The sequence below is a fragment of the Coffea arabica genome, chromosome 3c (genome assembly GCF_036785885.1).
Source record: "Coffea arabica cultivar ET-39 chromosome 3c, Coffea Arabica ET-39 HiFi, whole genome shotgun sequence".
Lineage (NCBI taxonomy): Eukaryota > Viridiplantae > Streptophyta > Magnoliopsida > Gentianales > Rubiaceae > Coffea > Coffea arabica.
The window spans coordinates 3,089,246-3,102,370 of NC_092314.1; the positions used below are offsets into that span (position 1 = coordinate 3,089,246).

Here is a 13,125-nt window from a genome sequence, read left to right on the forward strand (position 1 = left end):
CTGAGTATAAAGAGGGTAAATTTGGCAAAAATTCATGTGTCTGTACCTTTTCCCGCTTTTTTAACTTTCTTTTTAAAGGCAAAAGGGTTACAATATTTATCAAATGTGTCCATCAAAGGAAGGTGAGTGTGATTTTTGCTTTTAGAGGGCATTGAGTGCAATTGTCAGAAACATCGAGGAGGTATATGAAATTATCCCCTTTTTTCGAATTTAACTGGGTATGTCAACCCAAAAAAAAAAACTTCTGATATTAATTTATCCTCCCAAGTCATTGTACAGAAAATGTGTGGTTACCTTTTTTGATGAACATGAGCGGGATTACAATCACTGTGCAAGATTCCAAAAATCTTTTGCGTAAGCCACTTATATAAGGCTCCAAAATAATTGGGCAAAGTCGTCCCGTTTGTGTAAATAGGTTAAGGGAACCATATTGAGTGTTGCAAAAGCTATTTATTCCACTATTAGTTGCTATAATTGATTCTAAGGGTTTGTTTGGATTGCGATTTATTTGTTAAAATATATTTGCTTATATCATTATTACAAATTTTAACACACCTTTTTATCTTCTCAATCACCTTTTTATCTCACATACATCACATCACAAAAAGTGCTACAGTAAAAATATGGGATAATTTCAGAAACCTCCCCTGAGGTTTCTGACACTTTCACTGACATCCCCTGAGGTTCTCAAAATTTCACTTACCTCCCTTGATAAAAAATTGGGCCCCTTTTCTGACGTCATCAGGGCCAAAATTACAGATATATCCCAAGTAGTTGGGGTTAATTACTACCGTTTAGTTACATAATGGCATCTGATATGATTAATTAAGCTTAACAACAATAATAGAAACTTGATTTATATAATATTTTTAAAACCCTAATACATCTAAATTTGATTTTATTTTTCAAATTTATAAGATTTTTATTTTAAAAAATGGGATACGGATAAGATATCCGGTTGGTTCGATTTGCATAGGTGCATATGAGAATATCCGAATACTCCTGAAACCCGCAAGCGGGATTCTGTGTTTTTTCTATTTCAAGGTTAGCTCGCATGCGGGTTAATGTTATATTTGAGCGCGAGAAGAAAAAATTGGTAATTAGGCTCTTTGGGCATTATAAGTAAATATTTAAATTAATGGCAGTTTTATTACACCAATATTATTGTATTATCATTATTATGATTATTGTATTATTTCTTATGCAAATATAACATTTAATTATCCAAGCAGTTTGATTTTATTTTTACAATTTATAAAATTTTTATCACTTATATAATATTTTTAAAACCCTAATACATCTAAATTTGAATCTCATTTTCTACAAGTCATACTTATAAATGCGAAATCTAACAAAAAAGTTAAATACAATTTTTGCAGGTCAAATTTAACAAATGCGAGCTATTTGCAAAATTTTAAATATTTGCAACATTTTTTAAAACAAAAATTAGAAGCTTTCTGCAAATAATTCCCACCTCTCAAAAAATACCAAAATAAAAAAGATAAGAGCTCGCATTTGCTTCCTAGAAATAATTCCCTAGCTCTTAAAAAAGGAAAAAAAAAAATTGAGAAGAGCTCGCATTTGTGAAATTCACAAATGCGAAGACCTCCCTGACGGAAATTAAACCCAAAATCACTCTTTTTGTAGAATTTTTTTAAAATTCATCACAAAGTTGGAAATTTCTCAATAGAAATACAACTTGTCTGGATTCCTTTCACTCTCTGATATCATTACGGTTGCTTTGCGATTACAGCGGCAAAACCTGTTTTTAATGGAGAAAGATGTAGGTGAATTCCATGATTCTCCCCTATGGCTTGAAGAGGCCATGGTTGCAGCTAAAACTTTTTACTCAGAGCTCTAATTGTAGCACAGCAAATGCACTTGTTATCACTCCAAATTAGTAGCAAAGAATGTTAATAGCTTGAAACCTCAGAGGTAGTTAAGTTGCTTTGCTTTATATGCTATTGCTACTGAAACAGCAAACCTTCTGGCCGTTGCAATTTGCAGCTAGCCGTTGCAAAATCTGCCAAGTAACTGTTGCATGGCACATCTGGTGCATGCAATTTTTTGTATTGCACTTACCCCCCTTCAACTTTACTAATTAGTCCAAATCATTTATTCTTCTTTGAATCTTCTACTAATACAACTTCTGCAAAGGGTAGCTATGGAATAAAAATACCTTCTCACACATGAAAATAATATTTTAATCTGATTTGGACTGGATTGTTACCACAAAATCAAAAGCAAGGAAGGTAAGTGAAATTTTGAGAACCTCAGGGGATGTCAGTGAAAGTGTCAGAAACCTCAAGGGAGGTTTCTGAAATTATCCCTAAAAATATCTCTAATAATTCACAATCCAAACAAATAAGTCAAAATACCCCACTAGCAAGCAAAAGTTGATCATTCTTCTACTAAACAAGTTTTCAGCTCGTCCCCTCAAATTTATCTCTCCGTCCCAATTTATTTGTCATATTTTAGAATTCCAACTTTTTCAGAATAGTGTCTTGATGGTGATGTTTGTGGATCTATTTTCAAAATTTTCCTTAAAAATTCAAAATTGATTTTAGTATAAAATATAGATATATGTGGGAATGACATTGAAAAATGGCATTTGAATTAACTATTTTTGGGATATTTTTGAAATATTTTTACTATAGTAGTGCATATGAAAAACTTTTATTATAAATATTTTTTTTGAAATATTTAATATATTATATGAATGAAATATTTTTTGAGTTACTTTTGTTTGTTTGTCTATCACTGTACCACTACTTTTGAAAAATTTGTTTTTGAAAAATAGGTCAATCCAAAGGAAGGTAAGATAACAAATAGTTTGAGACGCCCAAAATAGAAAACATAACATTTTAATGAAATAAGGAGTAGCAAAAAACAGAAAAACACAAGTACAATAAACTTACGTTGTCAATGACTTGAAATAGGCAAGCCAACGATGAAGATAAATAAGACAATGTGAGAGGTGTGAAATCTCCCACTTACATTAAAAGAAAAAAAAAAAACTATGAAGATAAATAAGGAAATGTGGTCCATAAATTATCAAAAATTCGTTTTCTACCAAACAGATAAACACAATTATATATCTTGTCTCGAGAGACTTGGACGAAACCAAAAACGGGCCAGGGCCAGAGGTACATCAGTTGTCCCAATTCTCTTGAATATAGGCCCATACTAGGGGCATGTTCATTTACTGACTTGTCAATTCTGCCAGTCACCCAAAATTTAATCATTAATATATTGAAATTAGCGTTAATTACAAGTACCTCGTAGAAACATTGGCATAATTCTGCTGACTTCTTGTTGTATTAGCTTCGACGAGGTCATTTACTTTTGCTTCCAATTGTGAACGCATCGATCCCAGAAACGAGTAATTTTCTGTAATTAATTGTGTTTTTTCATTAATCTTCTTTTTAATCATTTGCTTGATTATGTTTTCCTGGTTAAAAAGTTCGTATTTTTCATCTTTCTTTGATGATTATCCTGCGAAAGATGGAAGCTTTTCGGTCAAAAGGAAATCCCTTTGGGTTATTTTTATTGGATAAGTTTGCTTTTTAAATTGTTTTGACGTCATATCGTCAACATTAGTAGTTGGTGGAAGAAGATAAGTTCCAACTGAGCCCATTTGATTTCTTTGTTAATCAGATTTATGATTGTGTCGGTATCCCGCTTGGTTATATATGATTTTAGAGTACATTTTAAGCTATTTATAGCAAAGAACTTGTGAGTTTGATTTCTCCTTTCGTTGCAGATTGGAAGTTATTTGGGAAATATGGCCGATGATAAGATTGGGATTGCTAAGGATGTAACCGAAGTAAGTCTCCACAACTTCTTTGATCCATTTTCCTGTTTTCCTTATGGTTTTATTTGTTAATGATAAATGTTGAAGCGATGCTTCAATCTTGAGTTTGATTGATTGTTTTCGGTTGTGGTACTGATACGCAGCTGATTGGTAAAACTCCATTGGTTTATTTGAACAATGTTGTGGATGGATGTGTTGGCCGTATTGCAGCCAAGCTGGAACTGATGGAGCCATGTTCTAGTGTCAAGGATAGGTATTGGTTGAATTTTAGTGGGCGATTATTTTCTTCAACATCTAAGAGTGCTCATATGTTACTAGAACGGCACTGATATGCTCTTTAATGCTTTTTTATTCTGCAGGATTGGATATAGTATGATTGCAGATGCTGAAGAGAAGGGAATCATTAAACCTGGGGAGGTTAGTTATTCACGCCTGGTGTTTTTAGCATTAGACGTGCATGTAGTCATTGAGATGTAGTCTGAATTGTCTTACCACTAGAAACTCAGATCTTTGCTGGAATGGCTTTGGTATAGGAAGAGCTCGAGTTTTGTGATTTTTCTGATCATAGAGAGAAAACCTGACCTTTTTTCTTTTTGTTTCAATTTCTTGTTGAAGAGTGTACTCATTGAACCTACAAGTGGTAACACCGGGATAGGGTTAGCGTTTATGGCAGCAGCTAAGGGCTACAAGCTTATCATCACTATGCCTGCTTCGATGAGTCTTGAGAGGAGAATAATCCTCCTTGCCTTTGGTGCTCAATTGATTCTCACTGATCCTGCTAAGGGTATGAAAGGTGCTGTTCAGAAGGCGGAGGAAATAAAGGCCAAGACACCTAATTCCTACATTCTTCAGCAATTTGAGAACCCTGCCAACCCAAAGGTATTGTTCTCATTTGTCGAGCTTATTGGTAATTGGTGGTTTCTTCTGTTAAACTTTTTTCTATTATACTGAGTGTAGATACATTATGAGACCACTGGACCTGAGATCTGGAAAGGCTCCAATGGCAAAGTTGACGCACTTGTTTCTGGAATTGGTACTGGTGGTACAATAACAGGAGCTGGAAAATTCCTCAAGGAGCAGAATCCTAATATAAAGGTGAGCAAGATATGTCAGCTTAGAATGGATAATGAGTTGAGCCTCATTGTTCCTTTTATTTTTGAATCTTGCAATCTGATCTGCATTCTTTTATCTACTTTGCCTAACAGCTATATGGGATAGAGCCAGTTGAAAGTCCTGTTTTATCTGGAGGAAAGCCTGGTGAGCAACACAGTTCTTTCACTTGCATCTGTTATGGTCTGAACTGTTGAACCTCTAGTGCTTGATAAAGGCAGGAGATTAGTAGTTGGGAATGCAATAATGTGATAGTTCACTTAATTAAAGTATTTATTCGCAATTTTTTTCCTTTTTTGTTATGGGGGGTTTGGGGGCTTTTTGGGTTTTTTTTTGGGGGGGGGGGGGGGGGGGGGGTGGGGGAGGAAGAAGGGGGAGGAGTTTGAATTATCAGCAGGGGAGGGGCAGACAGATGTTCAAGGATATCGCTTCCACGAAAGACTAGCTTCTTTTTACCTTTCTTGTTCTAATGTCTTGCTTCTTTGGTGTTTATTTGTGCATGAAAAGAGGTTCTTGATGGATAACAACTGAAAAGATTTCTCGTTCTGATATCTTGCTCCTTGTTTAATAAGCTTAAGAGTAGTCAGGTTTATGTCATCGTTCTGGCCTACTATTTCATCTCATCTGATGCAAGAATTGTTCATGATGCTAGGTCCTCATAAGATCCAGGGCATTGGTGCTGGATTTGTTCCCGGTGTCTTGGATGTTGGCTTAGTAGATGAAGTAATTCAAGTAGGTTTTTTCTGTTTGATTTCATAACCTTATTCTTTTATCATCAATACTCTGTTTGTTACATTTATCTTGGCCTGAATATCTATGACTCTCCAGATTTCAAGTGATGAATCCATTGAAATGGCAAAGCTTCTTGCTGTGAAAGAAGGATTACTTGTAAGTTCAACTCTTAGGCTTTCTGCATTCTGTAAAAATTTGGTTCCCTAAGTTCTCTTCTCTTTTTTGGCTTATGTTTGCCTATCTTGTTGCAAGTTTGTGTTTTATTTTCAGTGGTATCCTAACCCAGAAGCACTTTTTGTAGGCGGGAATATCATCTGGCGCTGCTGCTGCTGCTGCAATCAGGCTCGCAAAGCGTCCAGAAAATGCTGGGAAACTCTTTGTTGTAAGTCTTTTACTTTTTTGCCTGATCCTAGCGTAGCTAATCACAAGCAACTTTTACAAGATTTTGAGCTCCTGCCAATCAAAATTGTACACAGAAAACAAATTTGTTGGTGCTCCGGAGAAAAATATGGTGGTCTGTGATATTTTTAGAGCATGGGACCTTGAGGAATTACATGCTTATGTGGATGGATAGTGCCTCTGCCTAGTTGTAATGTAGCTTTTGCCCTAAGAAGTCGCTGTCTATTGAAGTCAACAAGTGAATTATAATACATGACCCAGTTGTTTCAACTCCTATCTATCCTAAAGGAGTTGAGAAGGATAAAATGTAGAGCAAAATTAACCTGTAGGGCTAGGACAAGTATTGCAGTCCTAAGTTATGAACCAATAATGATGCAGTTGTGTTACGTGATGCACTTAGCAAGAAACGTATTATGTTTTCAAAGGCTTTTTCTGTTATGAATGGTCTTGGCAATGATTATAGCCGGCAATCATTTTGATCTTCTATTAAATCAAAGAGTTGTATTCACCAGAAATCTATCAGTTCTATAGTGCATGGAAATGCAGTCTTTTTGAAGTTACAACGACAAACCAAACCAGAATACCCACTGTGTTTTCGGTTTCAGAGGTTGGTCAAGCAACTGCTTGTGTGCCCTGTAACTAGTATTCAAAATGAGTGACTTCAAATGAAATTAAACAAAGTATTATACAATGTACTGTGCTTGGTGTAAGGAAGTGTTGGACAAATGGTTATGAACTAGTCGAAAAATCTTCCTTGCACGTACCAGAACTACAATTTGCTACTAACCATGACCCTGCTACAACTTTTCTGCAGGTGGTGTTCCCCAGCTTCGGTGAACGATACTTGTCTTCTGTGCTATTTGAGTCAGTCAGAAAGGAGGCTGAGAGCCAGACTTTTGAGCCCTGAGCCAATTCCTAGATCCAGATCACACACAGTGTTTGCCGCATGGATTTGGAAGAAAACAAAGTATTTGGAAGAGGATACAGTGTGTTTCCTTGTTAATTTAAATAAATTAAATGCCTCTGTTTTCCGAATACCAGATACTGCACTGCAGCCTTGCATATTGGTGACTCTGTCACTTTGCTGTATGATTTTGGACTAGAGTAAGAGCATGGCACCGTTCAAAGATGATAGAAAAACATATTCGGTGGTGTTCTTTTGACAAAATTGTGCTTGCATTATTTTGATGGCTTTTCGGCAGTTTTCTTCTGTGCCAATAGTACTCCTGCATCTGAAGCTCTGTTCAAGTAGGAGACGTGAACATCCATCTGTTGGTTCGCATCATTCTCCAATGCACTTTTAAGATCGTTCTTATATCTTAACAATTTTAACTCGTGTTTCTCCAATTACGCCCAGCATTTTGTTAAAACGATAGTGCATTATCCCATTAGCGCAGATTTTACAAATAAAATACCAGTTGCAGGATGTCAAATATCAAATCCTTAAGAGTAAAGACTAATTGATTTACAATCTTTGCAAAGTGTGATAGAATGTCAATACCACATGATTTTTTTTTTTTTGCTCTTTCCTCTTACTTCCCTTGCTATTTTCATTGACACCTGAGCGTTGAGTGCAAGTCTAAATGGTCAAGAACAAGTATGTTTAATTCACCATTTATGCATTAATGTTTGGCCCCCTTGCTCTTATTTTCTAGGGTTGATTACAATAGGACATGATCCAAAGTCTGATCAAATGATAGGATGAATACAAGCATTTGAACATCTTCATGTGCTGGGGAAAAAAAACCAGTACTTGAACATCTTCAAGATTTTACAAAATCGTAATATTTCTTCGGATGTCCTTTAGTTTTTTTCCCCTTCCAGGCTAATCCGCTTTATACCTCAAACTTTTATTTTCGACATTTTGCAGCGCAAAGTTACCAAATGTTGCCTGCCACATTACACCTGAGTTTTTGTTTTAGATATATTCCATGCCAATACTACTCCTTGCGTACGAGCTCAATGAAATCAATTAATGATGCTCGAATTTTTTTTTTTTTTTTAATGTATTGTATGAAGAATGTTTGATTCCGTTCGAATATTATTACAACTATACATTGTTGTCCGAATTTGTTTAGTTAACTTTGTCAACGCTCAATTCAAACACCTTTATAAAAGTTAATGAATCAAAATTGAACAACAATCTATAATATTCAAATGAACTCAAATGCTCTTTCAAGAGGTGAATTCTAGTCGGATGAGCTGAGTCACGAATGCACGAGCTCACCTGCCAAATGAAGAGTAGACGGGGTCTTGTATCCCGATCTCATTCCAATGCTTAAGTTAGATACAATTTGAGAGTTAAATTACATACCTCATTTGGGAGTATTAGATGGGTATTTTTATAACATTTGTGCCTATCGATGGAATGATAAGGTCTGCCCCTGCCTGACATCATGAGGCAGTCTAGGGCAGTTGTGTCAGGTATAAGTCTGACCAATAGAGTAGTTGGTAGTCAAGTCACTCCATCAATCACAAATCACGCAAATAATCGAAGTATTGGTAGGCTTGGGCAAGAAAGTAGATGAGGTGGAACCCCTCTTCAGAGTAACCTCGTCGATTACCTTGTCTGGGGATGTCCGAGATGAGGTATTTGTTGCCGACGGGAAGTGAACGGACTAATAAAGACCGAGCAGGCCGAGGTATCCACACTCTCCATATAGTACGCAAGCAAAATTTCAACATTAAGTATTTGGTTCGCTAGGATTTGTGTAATCTCATAAAATTACGTGCATGACAAAGGTAATTTGATATGAACCGATAATATTGAGTTAATCAGAGGTGTAATGTATCAATAATAAAAAGTTACGTGTAAAGTGAGAGGTTAAGTAACTTTAGGGGTACAAAATGAGATTGAATACCAAAGAGGGGGCAAAGTTGACTGAGACCAAATATAGACGAAGCCCAGGAAATTACGTACTTCTGATTCTGAAGCTCAGAGCCCTTTCTAGTCTCTACAGCTGCGCTCCTTCGCCGGGCCACCCCTCCCGCCACCACCACCACCCCCTCCCAAGCAACTGCCGCAACAAGAACCTCCCCCTTCATCCCGTTATTAACTCTCCTGCATCCAATTCGCATATTAGTTCAACAAAGTGAGTAAGCTCCTAATATTCTTTCTTGTTTCGTTCTTCCTGTGTGTATCAATTTGTTAGATTAAACTTTGGCTGTAAGCTTTTTTTTTTTCATTTATATTTATTGGATTTTGGGAAAATTCGGAAACCATTTATGGTCGTACATGTAGTTGAACTTAATCAATTGCGGCCTGTTCTTGTTTCTCCAACTTCTGGGGTTATCGGTAAATGGGATCGGATGTTTACTTAAATTTTAAGACCTACCATTGCCTTCTGTCTTAGTGGGATTTGTCAAAATTGATACTTTCCTAGGTAGGAATTGAAGTTTTGAGGAGGTGCACCCTGAATTGGGAGTCTCCAATTTTTTTTAGGTTTATATTGGATTCTGATAGGTATTTAGGGGTTGTGAGCTTCATAAGTGCCCCTTAGCCTAGACAGAGAGGAATCACGATGAATTATTCCTGGTGTTTCTTAGGCTTTTGGACAGCATTTCTAATGCTAGTTTTTTGGGTTTGAGGGCATACTGTATAAAATTTGGTGCAGAGATATTGAGTAGTAAAAACAAAAATTATCGTCTGAAAAGCTTTCCTCTATATATGCTGATTTTCCTGTTGTAATTAAGAGAGTAGGCAGAGATTTAAAAGAACTGGCTGTGCTTTAGGCAGGTTTCCTTTCCTGGACAGGTTATACATGGCTTTTCAACTGGCACAATGGATTTTCTTTTCTCAATTGGTTGATTTGTGGTTTGGCAATGCTTGTTGAAGTATATATTATTACTCTGGTATTTAAAATTTGCCAAGGCAGGTGCAGGGTTAGTAAAATCTTCTGGAATGGCACATAGATTATGGATAATTAGTCTGGTACCTTCATTCGGTCTTAGATAGGGAGGTAGTCATTGACTGCCAACCTGTGCCCAGGGAAGCAGTACCAAACACCAAGGACATTAAATCCTTGCGTAGCTGGCAATTTGTTTCAAACATGATTTGGACTCAATTTTGATTCTCTTCATGTCTTTTATCAGGAAGAAACCACGGGACCAGGGGTTTAACATGGAGTGTTAACATCCTTCTGATCTTAATTCTTTGTTTCAGATACTTAAGCACCATGGCTCTCATATCAAAACAGCTGCTGTTGCTATTGCATAATAAAGCTATTTACAAAACCACCATGAACTCTTGAAAACTTATTCCTCAAAAACAATGAATTCCACAACTGAAAAATTTAATGAACTTCGAAGGAACGAGGAGTTGAGCATCAGTTAAATATTTCAAAGATACGAATGATGTCAATGGTCTGCAGATCGTGCCATATTAACCTTCATATTCCTTGAAACTGTTAGGAGAAATAAATGGTAAAAGTGGCCAATGTTTTTATTTATGGGCTTGCTGTCGTCGGTGCCCATTGTGCAAGACTGTTATGCAATGAAGTTGCGTAGGCTTACGAGATGCAGAAACTTCATTTAATGAAAGCATGAGCATGGTTAATTTGGATAACTAGAGGATTATGTTTTCGCGTTAAGCAACCACATCTGCCTTATGATGAAGATTTAGCATACTGCAAATTCACAATTTGTTAATGCTTTTGTTATTTTTCTTCAGGATCATGGCTGGCAGAGCCGAAGCAGAACCAGTGAATGAACAAGCTGTTGCGAATGTTTATGGTTCAATGAGGGCTGAAATGAACCAAATTTACTCGAAAATCACAGAATTAGAGATGGAAGTTAGTGAGCACTCGTTGGTAATCAATGCAATACAACCACTTGATCCATCAAGGCGGTGTTACCGAATGATTGGTGGCGTGCTTGTGGAGAGAACAGTTAAAGAGGTCCTACCAGCTGTTCAACGGAATAAGGAAGGCCTTCTGGAGGTAATTGCTCGGCTTAATGAGGCCCTCGAAAAGAAGAAAAAGGAAATTGCTGATTTTGAGGCTAAATACAAAATCAGAATTCGTAAAGCAGATGAAATGAAAGATGAAGGTGGCAAAAAGGAAGGCTCAGCACAGGGAGTTCTTGTCGGTCCTGCTGGTGGAGATGAATAGGAAACGTGTGTCTGTTTGATGCCCTTTTATCTGTATCATCTCTAATTTGCTGCATCATATCCCAAGTCTTTAACATCTTAATCTAGCTCCTTTTTGTTGCATTTACTGAATTAAACTGTACTTGCCCAAGTTTTATGAAGGATACTGAGCAATAGGCTTTTCCCCTGCATTTGTTTTTCGTTTAGTGGTTCGACTTCCAAAAATGAATGATGTCGTGAACAACTGCAGGGAGCCCTCAGATCACTTTCATCTAACAACAGTTAACTGAACTTTCCTAAACTAACAATGGCAGGGTATGAACTCTCTATGTTGTTTCCGAGAAGTGATTACATGGGGAACTGGTAGTTCTTTTAGCAGCGTAAGTTACCCCCCCAACTGCCTTGGTTAAACCCCAAAAGATGGATCTTGTGTTGCTCTTGGGTTTTTCGTCCCTGTCATCTTATTCTACCGTGACCAGTAATTTGCCCTATTCCCCGAGTTCCAACTTGTAACACGATTCCAATTCAAGGAGCTTAAAATGTGTAAATAGATCTACACTCCAAAGAAGAGAAATCGTAGGAGTCAGACATTTAACAGTTACAAATAAACATGATGAGTGAGGCGAACGCCCTTGAACAAATTTAGAATGCTTCAATTACAAGTCTGAGGTTGTAAAGGATTCACATTAAAAATGAGCAAACAATTCAATTTAAAAAGGAAAGATAAGAGCCAAAGCAAAGGCAAAAACTCAGCGTATTAGGGAAAAAAACGCAAAAATAAAAGGCAGCCCCAGGATAACAAGCTAGACGCTCTCCCACTATAGACCGCAACTCCATAACCATACCCTGTTCCTTATCCTTCCATCTTCATCAACTAAAGAAATCTTGGATGCCTCTTCCAGCAAAAACCCGATCAGAAAGTTCAGCCAAAATGGCATTAACAGTGAGCAAAACGACGCTGGAACCAGCAATAACTGCCAGAACAACCCCAGTAGTTCCCAAAACTTTATTAAAAGCAGGCCACTCAATTTCCTTCACTTCCTCGGCCACCCCACTCCATAAAAAATCTTGCTCCTTCTCAGCCCTCTCCTGCATCGCCTTCTTGATTTCAGCACCCAACTGGGATACCTCATCACCCTCACTAGAATTCCCATCTGGGGTGACTCTATCACCAAATTCCGGTTTATTTCCTGGGCTTTTTGTTTCAGCTTCAGAAGTACTAGTATTGTTCGTACTTTCTTGGGTTGCTTTGAAAATTATGGGGCGTGGTTTTCTGGCTGTGGTGACTAGTGGGATGTGGTTTATCAACTTTGTGAAAGTGGGTTGGGATTTGATTGGTAAAGTAATCTTTGAGGGGTGGAGTTTTGGTGAAATAATTGGTACGGAAGAAGAGGAGGGGGATGGGGAGATTTGTGAGAGGGAAAGTGCCATTTCTGAGAAACAGAGGAAATTTTTAGCTTTTACAGTAATTATAGACAAAAAAAAAAAAAATAGTAATTCAGTAGCCTTTAGTTTAACAGCTTTGCTTTGTGCGAGTTTCGGGCCTTTGGCACTTTCAAACTGCAAGTTGGGTTCTTTAGGGACTTCAAAGTTTAGGCTGTGGCAGCTTTGTTTCAGTCATTTGGGCCAAATCCAAGTCCTCTTTTTGATCTCCTGACCCAAAGAAACAGAAGTAAAGAATATGTTTTTTTTTTGTCTCATTTTCTATTAGAATAAATTTTATATATAATGACGCTATATATATACTATCACGATTAATTTGAAAAAGTTTTCTTTGTACTACAAAAACTTTATTAAGGTTCTGTTTGATAATCTAATTCAGCACTTAAATTTAATGGAATTAGAACTTAACATATTCGGACGATTTGATAACCAAAAATTAAACATCTGAATTAATTAAGTAGCACTGAATTTTCTAGGCAAAATTTGCTTCCAAAATTAAGTGATAAACTATTCATTTATCACTGAATATGATAAACACTCA

At 36.8% G+C, this 13,125-nt stretch overlaps 2 protein-coding genes across 5 annotated transcripts; both read left to right on the forward strand.

Moving 5' to 3' along the window:
• The first annotated feature begins 3,067 nt into the window (after nucleotides 1-3,067).
• Nucleotides 3,068-7,223, forward strand: LOC113734140 (cysteine synthase). 3 transcript variants are annotated; one of them, XM_072081846.1, is made up of 11 exons: nucleotides 3,068-3,146; nucleotides 3,764-3,826; nucleotides 3,958-4,067; nucleotides 4,174-4,231; nucleotides 4,430-4,693; nucleotides 4,772-4,909; nucleotides 5,020-5,071; nucleotides 5,577-5,656; nucleotides 5,753-5,812; nucleotides 5,958-6,038; nucleotides 6,870-7,223. In XM_072081846.1, the coding sequence occupies exons 2-11, from the start codon at nucleotides 3,785-3,787 to the stop codon at nucleotides 6,960-6,962; spliced, it is 978 nt and encodes a 325-aa protein (XP_071937947.1). In that variant the 5' UTR covers nucleotides 3,068-3,146; nucleotides 3,764-3,784; the 3' UTR covers nucleotides 6,963-7,223. The 3 variants fall into 3 exon arrangements, with proteins under 3 accessions (XP_071937947.1, XP_027116294.1, XP_071937948.1); XM_027260493.2 differs by lacking the exon at nucleotides 3,068-3,146 and adding an exon at nucleotides 3,184-3,382; XM_072081847.1 differs by lacking the exon at nucleotides 3,068-3,146 and adding an exon at nucleotides 3,579-3,669.
• Nucleotides 7,224-8,887: 1,664 nt separating this feature from the next.
• On the forward strand, nucleotides 8,888-11,332 carry LOC113734142 (prefoldin subunit 2-like). Of its 2 annotated transcripts, none has more exons than XM_027260495.2 (2): nucleotides 8,888-9,147; nucleotides 10,725-11,332. In XM_027260495.2, exons 1-2 carry the CDS (start codon nucleotides 8,903-8,905, stop codon nucleotides 11,161-11,163), a joined length of 684 nt encoding a protein of 227 aa, XP_027116296.2. In that variant the 5' UTR covers nucleotides 8,888-8,902; the 3' UTR covers nucleotides 11,164-11,332. The 2 variants fall into 2 exon arrangements, with proteins under 2 accessions (XP_027116296.2, XP_027116297.1); XM_027260496.2 differs by having other exon boundaries at nucleotides 9,019-9,151.
• The last annotated feature ends 1,793 nt before the right edge of the window (nucleotides 11,333-13,125 follow it).

Excerpts from the sequence above, each read along its gene's own strand:
- LOC113734140 (XM_072081846.1), top strand. The coding sequence starts at position 3,785 with ATGGCCGATGATAAGATTGGGATTGCTAAGGATGTAACCGAA. Across the intron at positions 4,068-4,173 it reads TGTTCTAGTGTCAAGGATAG|GATTGGATATAGTATGATTG; the intron begins GTATTGGTTGAA and ends TTTATTCTGCAG. Across the intron at positions 5,657-5,752 it reads TAGTAGATGAAGTAATTCAA|ATTTCAAGTGATGAATCCAT; the intron begins GTAGGTTTTTTC and ends ATGACTCTCCAG.
- LOC113734142 (XM_027260495.2), top strand. The coding sequence starts at position 8,903 with ATGAGATTGAATACCAAAGAGGGGGCAAAGTTGACTGAGACCAAATAT. Across the intron at positions 9,148-10,724 it reads TCGCATATTAGTTCAACAAA|GATCATGGCTGGCAGAGCCG; the intron begins GTGAGTAAGCTC and ends ATTTTTCTTCAG.